This window comes from Poecilia mexicana, unplaced genomic scaffold (assembly GCF_051168715.1).
Source record: "Poecilia mexicana isolate PSO_F unplaced genomic scaffold, ASM5116871v1 scaffold_10, whole genome shotgun sequence".
In the NCBI taxonomy this organism is placed as follows: domain Eukaryota; kingdom Metazoa; phylum Chordata; class Actinopteri; order Cyprinodontiformes; family Poeciliidae; genus Poecilia; species Poecilia mexicana.
This window is the reverse complement of record NW_028263379.1, coordinates 19479686-19499042: the sequence shown is the minus strand read 5'-3', so window position 1 is coordinate 19499042 and position 19357 is coordinate 19479686. Positions and strand designations below refer to the sequence as shown.

Genomic DNA, 19357 nt, shown 5'->3' with positions numbered 1-19357 from the left:
AAGAAACTGGTAGAAACCTTAAGGGTTTGGGGTGTTTTTTTCAGTTGCTAAGCTATTTGTGGAGCTTTTCAATCAGTAAACCGTGTGGGACAGCATACATTTCACCCTGAAGACACTTAATGCCCCCACTTTAATGATAAAGCATCACCTTCATCGCTGGAAACGCTTTTCCGTTTATCTTTCAGAATAGCTATTTGGATCTGGTAAAAACATCCAAGGTAGCGAGTTCTACAAAGTGGTTTTGACACACCATAAATCAGTCCTAATACTTTGATTCCCAGAAAAAAAAAAGTGTGTGTCATGCCTGCAGCTGGAAGAGATGGTGTGCCCTGCAGACAAATGAAGATGGGCACTGCTGGCTTGTTTTATTTATGCATTCCCCAGCAGAGTATTCAAGCTACCATCCAGCAGCAAGCTGATTTTGGAGTTGCACGGAAGGAAAGAGGCCGTTTTTAATCTTTCGTTTCATAAAAAATGTGTTTCATACAACTTATTTGTGCTGTTAAAACCTGTAGCACCATTCTGACTATATCTGTACTTCCCTCTCTGGCTCCACCTTGTGGTTTTACTAATGATATATTCGACTTCACATGCAAACCTGTTATGACTGAATTAAATTTCACTCTTTTCATTCCTGCAAGTCAAAGATGACCAACAGTTTGTACCGATTTTTCTTTTCATCTATTGGCATTCTGTGTTCAAAGAGTGAAGGTGCATTCAAGTACAGAAGTAGGTGGAAAAGCTTGAAGGTGGCATTTAAAAGGATGAAAAATCCTTGAAGGCCGACATGTTCTGATCCAATAACTCACCTATCAAACCTTCGATGTCGACATGGAGCTTGCGGCACTTGAAGTCAGGGTCTGACCCATTCTTGTGAAGCACAATCTGAGCAATGCACTCATCTATCAGCTTGTAGTACTGAGGCCTATTAGAAGTAAGAAGAAATGAATTTATCATTAGAAACATTTTCAAAACTCTCTTGGAGCATCACTTTCTTTTTTTTCCCCCCCAAACCTGACGTGCAAAATAAAGCAAATGGCACCGATTTTCAACTCGTCAATAACAGAGCCTCTGACTTTGCGCAAGACAAATGATGTTACCCTGCTCGGGTAAAAAAAAAAAAAAATGTGTGAGCACACATCCTCCGCTACTCTGTCTTTGAAACTGAGATTGGATGTCTGTGCGAGCAGGGCAGTTTGAGTTTCTTGTCACAAAGATTGATTGTGTGCAACTGCTCGTGCGAGCGCTTGCTGGTTTGTGTCCAGCGTCAAACGTCTGATCAAACCAGCTTTACACAGACACTCAATTTCAGAGGTGCCTTATTCTTCGACCCCATTAGACACTGCCAGATTCAAAAACTCAACACTATTTATTCCGTCTCTGTACTCTGCTCTCTCACTTTGCTTTTGTCTTAAGCTTATTTCACTACTTCACTATTCTTTAGGTGTGTTTTTTCTTTTTTTTTTTTCCCTCCCCAAAGTTGAGATTTATTCGTGGAGCGAGAGAGACATCTAGTGTTGTAAGAAAAAAAGAACTTTATTCTAAAAATGTGATATTCTTAATAATCTTGAGGACATTCATTTCAACTATAAATGACAAGTAGGAGATTGTGGTGGGCCAGGGGTTTATCTATTTTACTACATAAAGAGCATGTACAGAACAAACTGAATTCTATAAGTACATCTACTAAACCTTTAAAAGACTACAAATATATACCATGTGCATAAAACTACATAAAGCATATATTGCACAATTATCCACTACACGCTCCCCTCTGCGCCACTTGAGCCTGAAACCAACCATGACTGAAGAAAGGAGCAAATCAGCAGGTACTCTTTGTAGCAATTTACCACTGCTCTCTATTTTCTCTGCATTATTGTCTCACAGTCTCCACCTTCATTTTCCTTTCATCTCTGTATTAACAAAGCTGTACTTTGTGCCCTGTGAAGCCCTTTCTCCTCCTCTTACTTTCAATATCTCTTTGGAGTCCATTACAGACCACCTCCATTGTGCGTCAGCTTGATGGGAAAAAAAAAAAAAAAACTTGCTACACATACACACACAAAAAAAACACATCAGCTGATGAGATGTTTTTCTGAAATTTGCTTGGTAAAGAGATAAAAATAGACCATATAGACCATCGTATGTCTGCATTATTACATCAGTCAAGACACTGAGCAAACATCCATTTAAGCAGGCAGACTTATAATTTTTTATGCCAAGAATGCAGCTGCCAATATTTTTTTAAATTAATAAGGGACACACAAATCCACAACGCTAAGTAAATATTAATATGATTCTGCAACGGTTTTGTCATTCAATCATTCTCTCCCCTTTCTTTCCCTTAAATCACACTCGAAGGGGTTTTGGAGGACACCAGGCGAGACATTAGCATATTTCTTCTGATAAGCGTGGATGGTGCTCAATTCCATTAAAATGAAACTGGACTTCTTTGCATTTATTAATTTCACTGTCTCGATAAGGCCCTCTATAAAACAAACAGCAAATGGAGAAAACTGCTGAAATAAGGGAGATGTGAGGAGAATCAAAATAAGAGGAATAAATATTTTTGAAATGACTTCCATCTTGGCTATGCCTGCACCATCATCGGATGATTTCTGTTGTCCACAGCCTCACATAGTCTATAAAAACATGCTGTTTATTATCTAAATGATGAGTTATTTTTCTAAGCTTTATGCGCCGATATGCTAATCAAACAGTTAATCATTTGATTTAAAGGCACTGACGCAGACTAGGCTCCAGGTGTTTTAAATTATTTCACCAAAAAAGTAATTTATTTTACTAATTCACTTTTAAAAAATGTAAACTGATGCTTATTTTTGTTTATTTTGATAGTCTACTGCTTAAAATCAAACCAAAACTCAAATTCTCTGGGAAAAAAATGATTTCAATTTAGAAATGTTGACCCTCTGAATAACCTGTCAATATATTATACAGTGCCTGAATGCAACACTTCCTCAGGGTTCCTTGTGTATGAATAAAGCATAATTTTTGCAAGGCATAGATATGATCAGCCAGTCCTGTGCTGAGAGAGATAAGGAAACCCAGGTTGCTTTAATGTTTGTACTGTTGAGTACAAACATCAACATCTTCCTTTGACAATGCTCCATTGTTTCTCCACAGCAGGTCTCTGCAACCTGCAGCTCTTGGGCCATAAGAAGCACTTTGGTTCTTATAATCTTTGGTTAAAAATGATTTTTTTTTCCATTGGCTGTGAAACATTTAGTAAAAGTTCTACATTTTACCAAATTACCAATTAACAGGCCTGTTATCTGCTGCAAAAGCTACCTTTGATCAAATTTGAATGCATTGGCAATAATGTTCTCCAAGTTTTACTTTCATGTTAACATTAACCCACAACTCAAATGCTGCATTTGCTCTTACTTTGTTCTCATTATCTAATGCATGAAACAATGGGTGTTTTTGTTACATTTATTTTTGCCGATAAACAAACTAGTGATGTGAAAGATTTACTAGAGACTCCTGATTATTATGGTCCAAGGCAGATTGTATTTGTTATAAGGGGACAACAATATTGCCATGTTTCATTGGTGCTCAGTGTAGTGTTATGATTGTATTTTTCTTTTATTTGTAAATTGCTCACATTAAAAGCAGAGGACTACAGTTTCTGGTATGCTTGATTTATTTTAAAACCGTACACCCGTCATTATCTTTTAAGCTTTTGAACTGTGCATTCTCATTATCTCTACAGAGCTTTTCTGCTCCAATTATAGAGATAGAGCAGTTAATCGGCCAGAGATTAAAAATGGGTGATTTTCCCTTGATCAGCTCTAATCAACGATTGTCAGATCAAAACAGAAAAATCTTAGTTACTCCCTTTGAGTAGTAAATCAACATAAAGTGGTACATACTTGTGAAGTGGGGGGGGGGATATACTGACCAAATAATCTGAGATGTGGTGTGCATAATTATTCTGTTCTGGACCTGCTTATATCCCTAAAATCCAACTGATTGTCTTGAACACTCAGTCAGTACACCTGTGGATGATTTCATCTCAGAACAAATACAGTAGTTTGAACAAATAGCTTCAGAAAGACTAAGAAACACAGCAGAACTTCACAGATGAAGGTGTGAAGAAGCTTAATCCAGGATAGAACAATATCCAAAGCTTTGACCATCTCTCAGAGCACTGCTCAATCCTCTGAAAACACAGAGCAAGATGACTCTTGGATGATCAAAAAGATTTCTTGGCCATCCACCTGACTGATGGTCCGAGCAAGGAGAGCATCAGTCATAGGAATGGCCAAGAGGCACATATTTACTCTGGAGGAGCTGCAAACATGAAGAGCTCAGGACTCTCTGCAAGACAACTACTAGTGTGAACTCCACAAATCTTACCTTTGTGAAAAATGAGAGAACATAAAATACCTTTTAGCCCACTTTAAGATAATAAGAACTGTGGAAAACTGTAATAAACCATCACGGTGCCATTTTGTTTTTCCTCAACAGGAACAGGATAAGCCAGTAAAAGTTGATGGGAATCCAGAGCTAAATACAAGGTAATCCTGGAGTAAAATATTTATTCATAATATAAATTTTTTTTAGCTGTTTATTTACCTCATCTTCAAAATTATGTAATAGTAGGTGCTTGTTTATTACATAAAAAGTCATTGACATTTATAAGAAAATAAATCCAATGTTTTCCATAATGGTGGTTTTCTCTTTTCATCAGTTTACAGCGACAAAATGTCTGCAAAGAAAGAGTTGACTGTTCCAATTCAGTCCCAAATACAAAGACACAAAAAATGACAAAGTGAGTCACTATAAATTAAAGGTAAATAAATGAAAAATTGTGTCAAATGCAACACGTGAATATGGAAGCAGCAGCTACCTTTGACAGAATAAATGTGTATCAGTGTGTTTTGTGTATTAATGTGGAATACCTGGCCAAATAATCATTACGGATCAGGAGCAGGTGTTGCATCAGGGACAGGAAGTGACTTTCAGCCTTGGAATCCTTCACTGTGTTGAATAAGATGTCAAACACTTCCCTCACATCATTGAAGCAAGTTAAGGCTCAATCAATACATCAGACAGAGGATGTTAAAAAATACATAAAATGTATACCGAGAATATATCATTAATAAACAATCTGATAGAAAGATTTGTACAGTAAAAACAAATAATTGCTGCAAACTGAACAATACCGAGGTTGGATGATCAGAGACAAACAGTAATACTAAAATAAAAAATTACATCAGATAAGTAACTATATAATAGTATGTATATATGCAAATGTATACATTATTATAAAAGTCATTTGAAAAGCTGTTCTAATGGATTTGAAATGCGTTTAGGGACCAGCAGAGCTGCTTTGTGCAAAGCAGACAGGATTGCAGTAACACCTGGGAGACACCTGGTGTTTAAAACCAGCAACTGCAAGTCAAAAGCAGTGAAATACATTTAGTTTAATCCTTTGTAATAATTTATCTCACAACTGTCCCATTTATTTAATACAGGGGGAAAAACATAATGGTGATAAAAAAAATTGTCATCCAGTCAGAATAACTAATCAGGTTCTCAAACCTCAGTATTCTTTATTGGGCTATTTTAGATAACTGTGCACTATGTAACAGCAACCATCAACACTCCCATTTGGTGTAGTGCATTTGTTATTGTGCACTGTAGGCAGTGCACTAATTTACCTAGCGCTGTGAAAGAGAATTTAAAATTAGGCACGTTTTAAAAATAATTGTGCTTGTGGGGTGCTAGACTGTATGACTAATACGGAGATAATTTGGAGCTATTTTAAGAAAACTCCAGTGGTTGGGTTATTTGCTGACTGTGACTTTACCACAGCTAATACGATTATGTTCACAAAATTGAATTTGCCAGAAATAAACAAAAACAAAGCAACAGAGGGAGTAAGGGGACTGTGTTGTGTATGAAAAATATTGACTGTTGTCAACCAGAAATGGAATAAGGAAAATAGCAAAGAATCCAAATTTAAAAGCATAAGCTAATATGCAGTCAGTCATACTATGGGCATGTCTTTCAAAAAGTGTTCATAATACAGATATATTTTGCTAACCACACTTTAAGGGTTGCGTGAACAGAAAAATTCAAAGAATGCATCATAATAATATAGGGGGAAAATACTCAAATTTTCTTTATCTTGTAAAGTAATGTGAGTGGAGTGTTCAACAAAGGCCTATTGAAAGGATATTCCATTTCTATGCGGATGTCTTCAAGACGTCCTCTAAGGTCGTCCGAGTCATCTTCGGCCTGCTCATCAAACACATTGAGTTGCACCTGTAGCTCCTCATTTTCTATCCTCCGGATCTCCTGCAGGGATCAGGATGGGATGGAAGGAGAGAGATGAAAGCACTCCGAGGAGAATGGCAGGAGGTGTGTCGCAGTGAAACATCTTTCAGCTTAGACAGCTGAGATTTTTTCTTTAACCAGAAGAATCCATCAGTGACTCTACAGCAAAAGCATCAATATGAGCAGGTATATAATGCACTCCGATAGATTTCCTAATGACTTACACTCAGGTGTTGTCTAAGTCCCAGTCTTAAGAGTTCAGAACGAATATGGATTCTAAAGTCCAGTTCCTCTGCCCGGCTGATTAGGGCGTTGATCAGCTGCATACATCCACTCTGCAAAAGACACTTCAAGTTAGCTTTACATTAAGAAAACTGTTTAATGTAAAAACATTTGCCTTTTACATGACAGACTATATCAAGTACTGTTAATGAACAATGCCACCTTTAATCAAACAGAAGTATAACAGATTAAATAAATATCTTTCTTAGTTCTTGGTCTGGTCCAGATGTAAAACGGACTGCATACCTTAAGAGCAATTTGGTTACTCTGCATCCCATCTATAAGAGGCTGAAATCTCTCAGCATCCTGTTTTTCAGCTTCCTCTGTAATGGCCTCCAAAACACGGTCATGACTTGGAAAAGAGAAAGATTTATTTCCATTATCCAATAACTAATAATACACACATAAACCCCCCCCCCCCCGCCTCCCAAAAAAAACTGTGTCGTTGCATGATTTAATGACTGTCACACTAGTCTACAAATTATAGTAGAAGGAACATTTAAATCAGGCCTAAAATTATAACTATCACTTCACTAAGCTCGACTCAGTCACAACATGTTAGCACTTAATTTATTTATCCTCACAGGTTGTCAGGATGATCCAAAATACAGATGGCAGAAAGTAGCTTGGCAGCATCCACCATCATGTTGGGCACCTTGTAGTTCAAGGCTCTGACCAGGAGACGAATCCCATCCTCCGTCCCCAACATGGATTTTATACCATACTAATAGAAAGATAAAGAGCAAAAGACATATTTCAGAATGGATGTATGGGATTTTCAGCCTACAACACTCATCAAGCAATATTTACTTTGATACAGAGGAATAAAAACATTCTTATAAAAAGAAAAAAAAAGGAACACTCCAAAGTTTCTAATAATCAAAAGCTAATTTCATTAGGCAATATAAGTTATACAGGAAATTAACTACACTAAAAAGAGCATGTCTCATTTGAAAACATACATTATTAGAAATACTACTTTATCTTGAGTATATAGTAGAACTTAAAAAGGGCTGCACAATAATGCCAGCCCCTTAAATATACTTCAATATATTTAGAGTGCATACGTTTATTTTACAACAATCTTAAATGTTCTGCTTCTTTTCAGATTCAGGTCATTAGAATTAAGATTTACTTTGAAAATCAAAACAATAATCAGTGACACCTGAAATAGTGGTCACGTTGCCCTCTAGTGGTATGAATCATATACTACATACATTTAAAAAAAAAAAAAACGAAAAGAAAAACAAGTACTCATGTCAAATAAAGCAAATATCCTCTGGTTTAAAGAAAAAAAAACCCTCTAATCTACCAATGAATTTCAGTTTTCTTACCATGTTATTCATGAAGGCCTTCAGACAGCGAATGATCTCATGTTGACATTTGTATCCCATATTTCTAGCTTGGCTAAAACAGAATATAGACAGAAATGTATTACAAAATCCAGTCGATTCCATAAAAAGCACACTTTGCTCAACTGATTTCTGTGACTTACGAGTTTTCGTCCTTCTCGTCTTGAAGTCGTTTCAGTAGCGACAAAAGCAGCATGAGGCCTTCATCTCCAAAATTCTGCACCCAACTTAAAGTGAAAAGATGAATAAAAGATAGAATTGTTTTTATTTTCTTTTTCAGTATATACCATTTGAAGTTTTCAGATATATTTGAAGTCATTTCTGAAACTCGATGTACAAATAAAAACCTTATCCAAAAAAAAAAAAAAAAACGTTTAACACACAATCAAGACTAATGAGCTGGATTGATTCAAAGGTACCAGAAAGCAATAGATCTTTGACTTACAACACAGGACAATCATAACAATCTCACCAAAACAAAACAAAAGAAGTTGCATAGATAAGTCAACAATCTAATCTCAGCCTGACTGAGCCTCATTTTTTCCAGTGGGGAAAACGAACAGAACATAAAACCCCTCAAACTAGCATCAGCTGCAGCAAAACAAAAAGGACATGACCAGAAAAGAAAAAAAAGTGTCCAAGAAAACCTACAAAGGACTTCAGGCCATCACTGCATTGAAAGAGTGTTTGACACCATAAAATGTTTACCACTTCAGGTTATTTTATCACATAAGATAAAGATGAGATTCCCAACACATGTAGTATAGGTTAACTTATTTGAAATGTAACTTAATGAAGCCTCTAGTTTGAAGGGAAAAAGGGGCAAATTCCTTTCATCTTGTATTCTTTACCTGACAGGGTTGTTATTGAGCGAGACTCTCAAGGACTCCAGGCAGGTAAGCAGCTGCTGTGGATCTCTGTACTCCATCTTTATCTCCTGGATGTACATTACTGCTGACTTGGACCTCTCCCTTTGGTCTTGTCCCTGAAAAACACATCAAATCATACATTTTAAAGTATTTGTAATTTAAAACGTATTAGTTAGAGTTAATCCTATTCTTATTTATGCTATTTTACTCTTTTGTCTGCACTTTACTGGTTTGTGCTGCTTTGACATTTGAATTTTCCCCACCAGGATCTAAGTCCAAATTTATTTATATAGAGTGATTTAATCACAATGAAATCCCAGAAGTGTCAACAGTTTTCCTTTGATTTTGTATAAACAAAAACGTCTCAGCTTTGAAAAGCATTCCAAGTAGGCCTGTCACGATAACAAATTTTGCTGAGCGATTGTCTAAAAAATGATTGCGATAAACGATAATATTGTTTCAAGACCTTTTGACACTGATTTAATGGAAATGATGTAATAATGCATGCAATTTCCTGCCATAGATAGATACACTTTTTTGAAAAGAACACATAACACTGGAACTGATAACCAAAAACAAAAATGAAATGGATTCTCAGTCTCCATTAACAAAAAACGTACTTGAATAAAAGCCATACAACATAAAGCCGAAGTGGAAATAAATATTGCATTCAACCAAAAGAATGCAGATTATGAAGTCTGTATACTATATTGCCCTTCAGTAATCACTAGATTTAAATAGAGAAGATGGGCACATCAGACTACCTTAGTTCACACTACACAATTTTTTTGCCCCTATTTTCCCCTTACGACAATCCCCTTATATAATACGGCGATATAAGATTGTCGCTGGTGATTTCGTAACCGATCATCCTGCAGTATGTGGTGGGTTACGGTAGATTGTCGTGGCCGTTCTGATCTAAATCAGGAGTTTTCCCCGAGTGGGAGCTTGACCTGAATGTGACAGGTAGCCAATCAGAAAGCGCGGATTCTCCTCCATGCTTTCTGAGGGGAAATTACAAGGGGAATCCCAAACAGCTGACAGTAACCCGAAGTCCAGCAGACTTTGGAGATGATATGTGGAAACAGCATTAATGTTTATTCAAGATTTCGTGCAAAGAATATAGAAATGACAAGGGGAGGAGTTGGAGCCAAATTGCTACCGCAGTTGATAAACCCGTTACGTTTTCAGCTGTTCTTTAACGTGACATAAATAGGTTATAATGATTTTCATTCAGTCATGACTTTACGCTGACTCTAGCCACATGCATCACAGGTAGATTCTAGTAAAGCATTAATTAATGCCTGATTTTAAAATAACTGGACTTGTAGCCATTATCTTGGCCCCATGTGGCTGGACACCACATGCCTAGTATTCTGCCTAGAAGTCGGAATACTAGGCATAACGGTTCGAACCCAATCGAACAGTTATGCCTAGGATTTCTGTCGGCTAATGTGTGGTCTCAGGTTTTGAAAATGGGCTGACAACTCGTGTCGTGTGTGCTGGACATTACACTAAGGAAATGAGGAAGGGAGGGTCAGTGAAGAGCTTTATGAGCCTTTTTTCATTCAGTGTCATCAATAGAAAAAAAACAGGCAGGAAGAGACGATAAAGCTGATAATTAAAATGAGGTCGATAGGTTTAATGTATCGTGCGATTAATTGATTTATCGTTTATCGCGCCAGGCCTAATTCCAAGCTAAATTAATTGCCATTTAAAGTAGTAAAAGTCCAAGTGCAGAGGATTTTTTTTTTCTTAAGCTGTAGCTGCAAAGTGTAAATATTTTGTTGAATCAAAATGGAATATAAACAAAATGGCAACAAGATCATGCATCTTACCCACCCAGATCAAAATGGGTAAGAGAAGGACGACCATTTTTTTTAAGCTAAACCCCCTGCAGAGTAAAAATTATAATATGAAAAAATGTGAACTGAAATAATTTTTTTAATATAATTTTTTGATGCTGCCGTCTTCTCCACACCTTTTGAAACATAAATAAATTTCTAGCTCAATAGTTTCTATTCATGCGTTTCAATGTTTTATCTGCACAGTGATTTTGGCATCATCCACTAGGCATTCAACGTGGGTACTTACAGCTTTAGAGGTGTGGAGGTATTGGGAGACCATCTCTCGTTTAATCGATATGTGTTTTTCCCTCAGTGGTCGCTGCTTTTCCTCATTCAGGTTCATGTCCACCTTTAGGAGAAATAGGAAGAGCAAAGGAATTGAAAAAAAAAGAAATGATGTGAAGGGCAAACCACTTTGAGAATTTAATTTATTTATCCTCAAAGAAAAAAAAAAGATTGAAAGAAAAAAATACACAAAATAGGTGTAATGTTACACTTTTGTATAGCTTACTGTATTTTGAGGTCCTAGCTTTTGACATCACAGTTTGTCTTTATTAAACATGAAAACATGCATGTTTGTGCTGAAGTCTGTTGTAGGCTTTGATTATATGAAAATAGGAGCGCATAATGACTTTACATCTGTTTTCAGAAAAAAACTCAACTGTGTAAAACTGTTGTCGAAATTGTTTTGAAGGTATTAAGGTAATCCCACATGAAGGTTCTTTAAACAGTGAGGGATTCAGTAGTTCTGCAGATTACTAGTTTACTGAGCTGCACATTCAAGATAATGAATTTTATTTGACTTCTTAGTGGGTAAATTTTCCACAGAAACCTCTTTTTTTTTTTTTTTCCCCCTCACCAGCATCTTTTCGAAGAGCGCCAGGATATCTTCATCAGTTTGTTCATGGAGCATAGCGCTTTGAGGTGAGAGCTCATAGCTGGCAGCTGAAGAGTGCCGCTGATTTGGAGGGAGAGGCTTTTCCTTGTCCTTTTTTGTTCTCATACTGGTGAGACGCTCCAACTGGGAGGGTGAACAAGATAAGATTGGTTAGAGGAAACGGACACATCAAAGAGAGGGCATAGCAAAACATGCAAGCCCCACTCTCCTTTAAAAAACATTGACAATGTCATCAGGTTTTCAATGCCATGAAGTTGTTTTAGTTTGCAGATATTACATTAGCTATTTTCAGACTTTAAACTCTTTGCAGGAAATTTGAAAGCAGCTAAATTAACATTATTTATGGTTAGATACACTATGCAAGCTAGATGTTTGAAAGGAATGTAGAAATCACCAAAATAAAAAGGTGCGTCTTCATCCGCAAATGTGATATCACACCTCAATCTTCCAACCTCACACACCTGTTCATTGAACTACATCTAACCAGAAGAGGGACATTTTATGAATCGTTTGTGTATTAGGAACACTTATTCATGTCAATTTCCTAGATGAATACATTGCAGCACATTTTAGACATCGGTCTGCTTTTTATAAGCCCAGGGCTCCAAAGCACTTTATCCTACAATCAGTCCCCCACTCATAACGCAGTGATGGTGGTAAACTGCACTGCAGCCACAGCAGCCCTGAGGCAGACTGACAGAACCGAGGCTGCCATTCAGATGTCATCTTCTGACAAACACCAGCAGGCAAAGTGGCTGAAGTCTCTTGCCAATGAAGACGACTGGCACAGACAGAGTGGGGATTAGAATAGGCAACGCCAAGTCGAATCTGTACCTCCTGAGCCAATGGCACCTTCTTTCCAAAAGATGGTGGCAGGAGTTCTAACCTTTAGGTGCTGCATACATCTAACTGAGCCAATTTATTTTTTAAGCATGAATTAAACTGAGAAATATTAAAACTAGAAACACTCCAAATTTAAAGTCTGAAAAGGGCTAAAATCTTCAAAAGGAACACTTTTAGCAAAATGGAGTCATTGTTTTGTGACAGACATTTTGGCACAAAACAATGTCCACACAAAGTAAAACACAGGGGAGATGTCTAAACCCTTAGGGCAGGGGTCACCAACTCCAGTCCTCGAGGGCTACCATCCTGTAACTTTTAGATGCGTCTCTGCTCAAACACACCTGGATCAAATAAACTGCTCGTTTCCAGCCTATTGCAGAGAGGAATGAATGCTGGTGAGGGAATTCAGACATTTTGGAGCAGAGGTGAATCTAAAAGTTGCAGGATGGTAGCCATTGAGGACTGGAGTTGGTGACCCCTGCCTTAGGGTTTACGTCTTTGTGTTAACATTGTGAATATTGCCAAGACATACACTGTGTATTAAAATAACTGAAAACACACAAAAGAACATGAGCTCAGTAATGCACAAGGGCCTGAGCACAAAGATGTGATAAAATAATTCACTAATCTTTGTGCCAAGCATTTACGCTTTCAATGAATTTCTCTAAATTATGCACATTAAGCTCATGTTCAACGCAAGACAAAACACACATTCAGTGCCGATTACTTTAAGTGGGTTTCTGACAGACAGCAGTTGGTGAGTGGAGCATAGGTGATTGTAACACACAGTAGCAGACCTACCTCATCGGGAATCAGCCGTTTGAGATTCTGCAGATTGTATAAAAGATTACAAAGGGGGGAAATGGAAAGAGAGGGTAGGAAATATCAGCCAAGATGACAGAAAAGAGGCGACAAGGAGGAGGAGAGGGGAAAAAAATAAAGAATCCATTAGACAGAAATTATGGCAGGCAACAGCTCCAGGAAATTATGTAGAGTTCATAAGCAATTCAGGGAGAAATCTAAGAAATTGCTAAGGAAACTTTATCCAATTATTAACTGAGGATAATTATGTTCTATATTAGGACAAACACATTCTATGTTAAGGTACCAAATACAGTCGTGATTAACAAAAGGCAAAGAAGGAAAAATTTGACTGACATAAATTCAAAAACAAGATGGCACATGTCAGCCACTAGATGTCAGTATGTACCAAATAATGTTTCTGATGGAAGATCAAAGCAATGAAAGAATGAATTACACACATCCATTTAACCTTCTCCAATTAAATTATAAAAGGAATTATAGCACCACAAAGGAAAATGTACAAGAACACACAAAGAATGAAAAATAAATTTTGAAAAGTGAGGCATATTTGAAAAATAAATAAATAAAAAGTAGGCAATTTCCAACTTTTGGATTTTGAAGGTACTGCAAATACTTTCAATATCAAGGCAGATTAGAAAATGCTCCAACAAATATGCCAGACTGAAATAATCGACCAGGAGAAAGTATTATTTAATATTCTTACAACCAATGAGAACCTAACAGCAAGATATTACTTTTACTTTACGTTCAAATGTTTCAAGGTTTTTAAATTTTTTAGCTTAATTTTGTTTCATTGTCTGACATCAGTCATGTAAGACGTGAGGTTTTATGAAAGTTGGAACCAAAAAAAATCCTGCTATAATATGTGTTTCTGCAGGCTTTTTCATTTGTATTCAAGAAAATAAAAAGTTGAATAACTGATAAGTTAAAAAAAAGCACTTAAAACTCCATAATTCAATACATTTCTTCTCAAATGAAAGTGGTGCTTGGATCCACACAGAATAATTTCAGCCAGACGGCAGGTATTGCACATAATTTCAGCGACTTACACAACTTATTCTGTTTTATATTAAAAGAAACCTCTGCAAACTATAACATGCCCGACTGTTAAAGCTGAGGCAGTGGTGAAGAGAGAGCAGACGGATCCATTGCCTTTAACATTTATAAGAATTTCACACAAACATGAAGTGTATTTATATAAAAGAATGGAAAAATGGTCATCAAGTTAATTAATAATAAAAGTATGCAGAATTTAACAATATGTTTCAAATTAAAATATGTTCACCAGCCAATTGTAGAGTAATAATTCAAGACATGTCAGACAAATGTGTGTGTGTGTGTGTGTGTGTGTGTGTGTGTGTGTGTGTGTGTGTGTGTGTGTGTGTGTGTGTGTGTGTGTGTGTGTGTGTGTGTGTGTGTTAGTGTGAGCATGCACCTGTCTAACTGTGGCTCAGCAGGAAGAGCCCAATCAAAGTTTTGGTTTCGATTTCAGCTTCCTCGCTTGCCACTTGTTGATGTGCCGTAGGGCAAGGCACTGACTGGCTATTTCCCTACCAATCTGTTTAACACTGTACGGTGCTTGCTTGAGTGTTTACTGAGGCTCTGGTATAAAACCACAATATAAACTCAACCTATTTACACATGAGGAAGTCTGAGGGTAAGACCATATTAAATATAAAAATCTCAACACAGATTATATTATTCATGTGAAGACATGTTTTAGGTCTGCATGGGGGTTTAACAACTTCAAATTTTGGATTCAGGCTGGTTAACATTAAGTATTAGTCATCTTCATATTTAGTACCAAGTACTTGTAAGTTCCAAGGAGATTAATGTAAGTCCTACATAAGCAGGAAATCGAAAAGAGAAAGTGGGAACATTCTGTTTATAGGTAAAGGCCTCAAAAGAAAGACGTTTCTCCTCCAGCAGCTGTCGTTAGATAAACCCACATCATAAACGTGTGCAGAATGTGAGAAAAATCCCATACAGGTGAAAACCAGAGCTGTGGTAGCATTGTGCCCACACAACGGAAATGCACTTTCTGAACGCACTCTGTTCTTATCTTGGACAGAGCGTGTTCAGGCTAAGAGCAAGACTCAAAACCACTTAGAAAAATAAACTATGAAGTTCTGCTTTTTAAACCACAACTTAATTTATGCAGAAATGAACTCATGTTTGAGACAAGATAGCTCTCGACGTAAAATCTGGTAACATAGCTTACTAGAAAAGAAGCCTTAAAGCAGCTATGAATTGCTTAATATCTATAATTAAATGCTTAATTTCAAAAAAAGAAAAGAAAAGAAAAAAAAACCCTGATAATATATCTGATTTGTAATTTTTTTTAACTTGGCTCCCAAAAACTATTGTTTACTGACCAAATAAGGCATTAAAACAATATTTCACATGCCCTATTGATGTTGTACAAGTGCAAAAGTGAGATTCACTCGCAGGATAACTGCTCACCTGCACTATATATGCCAAATAAATTCTGCTTGTATAAAACAGACCAAGAGATATACTACCATGATTGTTCTGAAGGAGTAATTTCAACTTGTAAGCAAAGTTAAAACACGCAAAACAAAGATAGCTGGTTTTGCATGAGCTCCATGTGAGCTTCCTAGTCTCACACAAACATTACATTAGAAACAAAGTGGACAAACTGTACAATTACAAACATTGAAAACAAATGCAACTTAAAGTTATTGGCCACATTATATCTCACATATCATTTCCTGCATATAGTGTGGAATAATGCCACCATCCTCTCACTGCAGCAGTATTGCTGCTTTCACCAACTGATAGTGGCACAGAATGGCTTCCTCTCTGTAGTTTTATCACTCCCTTCTTAGACAGGGCTGTCACTCTCCCTCTTTCCACTGGTGTTCTTCCCACTGCTTCCTCCAAAGCAGACTGGCTAGTTCTGGAAGAGATAATAGTCTTTGTCCTAAAGAAAACTGGGCAATGACAGCAGTCACCTCGCTAACAGTGTTCACCATTGCAAACACAAAAAGTGGCAAAATATTTTTTTAATAATGTTAATTGATGCATTTTTTTCTGCAAATTAAATACATGAATAGACTAAATCATTTCTACTTTGTGTAACAATAAAAAGTACTTAAAACATGAAGTAAAATTGGGGGTCAGGAGTGTACGATGTTTGCTATGCAATTGTTCAAACTGGATTGTCATGGTTGCATACTTGGTGTGCGTAGGGAAGTAGTATTGTGACAGGCACACCCAGACACAGCTACAGCCTCATACACATCATACCAAAGCAGGAAATGTCAAATTCTGATGCATTTAACAAACTGAAAGCATTGCCAACATAACTTACTATACAATCCGTAAAGAAAAACGGTTTATCATCTCTACAAAACCCACGCAAAGTGCAAACTAATACATAAAAAAAAACTTTATAACTAAACCACTAAAGAAAAAAAATGGTACCAAAACAGAGTAAATGTGCTACCCTTATGAGGCCAAGATTACACTGGTGTGTTGAGCAGCAATCCTTTAAAATCCCAACCTTTCCCAGCTACATTCTGGTATTGTCCCTAAATGCCTTACAGAGCGCAGATCCAGTGCTTTTCAGTAGACTCACTGTGTGAGAGACATTATGTCTGAATGCAATAACAAGTAGGGCATTTTTGCTGCATGACTGCCCATTCACCCAGGCATATTGCTTGAAATTTTGGCAACAACAAAAAAACAAAGCAAAACAAAAAGCAACTGCTTCCAAACCACCTTCTAGAAAGTTATGAGTTTTAAATGTAAAAACAAACAAAAAAAACAATCAACTCTCCCGTAAGCTTTATTCTACACACATCAATCCCAAGAAACACCAACTGTTAGTTTGTTTTAACTGTGGAGAGTTTTTTATTTTTATTTTTTAGATATACTGACCAGAAGAAGTGCAACTAATAGGCAGCCATTGCCAAGATGAACTTTCATTAGTTCTGGAAAATCACAAGTGTGGAAAACAAAACAATAAGCACTAAACAATTAAACAACTTATCATTGCAGATGGAAGGTTAAAAGTTTTCAGAAAAAGGTTTTGCAATACCAGTCTGGGGTTTCCAGCTTAACGCCAAAGTCCAAAAGCATGACTTATGTTAATGAGTTGCCCATAGGAGCAAACATGCCGTTTTGTCCTGTGTGTCTCAGGGGCTTCGACATGTAAAGGGTACTCCCCGCCTCTTGCCCGATGACTAGAGGTGCACTGACTGCAGTTTTCAGGCCAATCGCCGATTAACAACCTGTAAAAAGTCTGTTCTGCCAACTTTGATTTTGGCCAATATAATTTTTTTTTTGTCTGGAATGTTGCTAAATGTAGCAAGGAAGTTGCTGAGTTGGCAACAGTGAAGTGACTATTGTTAACTGAAAATGTGGAGCCTGGTGTGTTGGTCTGTCAGTCAAATCTCTCTGATGGGAGAACAGAAGAGGACAGTGATCGACTTTTAGACATTTGCCGATGTAGATAAGATCAGGGGATAAGATCGCCTTGTGTCAGCCAATCGCTGATCTCAGAAAATTAAGAAAATCAGTACCAATAAATCCGCTGGTCGATAAATCTGTGCACTCAATTAGCCACTAGAGATTTCTCCAGCACCCAACACCAACTATCAGCCAAGAAACTGGAATCAGAATCCTGCTATTCTAGAAATAACCAGAGGATTTGGCTGAGATCATTCTGATCAACCTTATTTTAATATTAGTAAAATAGTGTTGGGTTAAAAAAATGGTTATTTAAAATAAAAACTGAAGTCCAAATATAAATTTGCTACAATTTGCAAATTGATGCCCAAAACAACACAAGGCCTAAAATGCAACTTCTTTCCTGAATGCTGCCAATTGTTTTGTTGTCACAAGCTCACATTTATGATCCCTGCATTTAAAAAAACATCTGCAATGTGTTTCCTTCAGCACATATTTACCTGACTTAGAGCTGTACAATACATCCAGTTTTATGTGTGCAATATAGCACACACAAAGGGCTGCTCTGTTTGGATGCAATGTTTGGTAGGCTATAACATTTCATGAGCTATGCTTTTAAACTCTGTCAGTCAATAATATATTCCAAACCCTCCTCCAGCAGGAGGATTTTTCAGTGTCCTTTATGTCCAGATCCAAGGTAGATCTTAGTGAACTTAAGGGGCAGCGGTCAGAACAATTATAGGGTGGAAAAGAAAGAAGAGTGGGGAAAATGAAGGTTGATCACAATGGATGTTCTCATTGCACTAGCCAACAATAACACTGCAGTTTCTCAGTTTCCTTTTATCCTACTTTTAGCAAAAAACATTGCTGATAACTGATGAGGTGACAGCAGCTCCCTGCACTGTGGCTACAGAATGCCAAATGCTCACAGCTGAGGTTTTAAAGACAGAACCAAACCTGTAATAGGTATTTAAAATGATGCAAATATGTGGCTCTTTGTTGTTTTTCTGGCCCTGTGAACAAACAAAGATGTTTTTAGCGGGTTCTACAGTCAAACCTGATACAACCTGATGGTTCTAGCCCCAACAGAAGAGGATTGAACTGATATTTATTGATTCTCTTTCTAGGGTGACGGATTTCTACTCTTCTTGTCTCAAAGAAGAGGACAAACGGCACACTTAAAAACTCTAAGACATGCCACCGTCAGATATTGACTTCTGAAAGACAAATCAAAGATGGTAAAAAACAAAGCACCCTTCATTTCTGTTAAATGTTTTTACTGGTCTTTCTTACCAAGCACATAAAATGGGTTCCCCTGTGTAGCTTCATAAATCCCTTGTTAGTCTCTCTTAATGGTGCCATTACCATTGCTTAATCCAAAGCTACAGCAAAAAGCAGCACTGGAGGAAAAAATGGCTATGTTCCTGAGAAATGAAGCATTACAGAAAAGTCCCTGGCTCAAAAATTAATCATAAAAAGTCTTAAACCAAAACTGTGTCGTTTTTTTTTTTTTTCCTATTCCAATGACTGCATTTGAAAAGGAAATTGTTGGGTGTGCATTTTTTTTGGCTGATAATTTTATAGGAGAAATATTCCAGATAGGCTAAGTAACCGTTTTTTTTTCTTTCTTATTTGGGCATTGTGTAGCATTAGGTGTGGAGGAGTCAATACATTGCAGATGCAGATATGAAGGATCAAGAA

At 37.0% G+C, this 19357-nt stretch overlaps 1 protein-coding gene across 2 annotated transcripts in view; it reads right to left on the bottom strand.

The window, feature by feature from the left end:
* The window catches only part of diaph1 (diaphanous related formin 1), a 64620-nt gene that overhangs the window by 30583 nt on the left and 14680 nt on the right, over positions 1–19357 (bottom strand). The window contains exons 2-13 of one of the 2 annotated variants that reach the window (XM_088009550.1): positions 13199–13225; positions 11516–11677; positions 10904–11005; positions 8792–8925; positions 8084–8167; positions 7923–7995; positions 7173–7312; positions 6835–6940; positions 6531–6641; positions 6210–6327; positions 4926–5043; positions 810–925 (exon numbers count right to left, since the gene is read on the bottom strand). In XM_088009550.1, coding sequence (XP_087865676.1) covers positions 810–925; positions 4926–5043; positions 6210–6327; positions 6531–6641; positions 6835–6940; positions 7173–7312; positions 7923–7995; positions 8084–8167; positions 8792–8925; positions 10904–11005; positions 11516–11677; positions 13199–13225 — 1291 coding nt within the window. The remainder of the gene's footprint in view (positions 1–809; positions 926–4925; positions 5044–6209; positions 6328–6530; positions 6642–6834; positions 6941–7172; positions 7313–7922; positions 7996–8083; positions 8168–8791; positions 8926–10903; positions 11006–11515; positions 11678–13198; positions 13226–19357) is intronic. The other variant, XM_088009551.1, reaches the window with a different exon arrangement.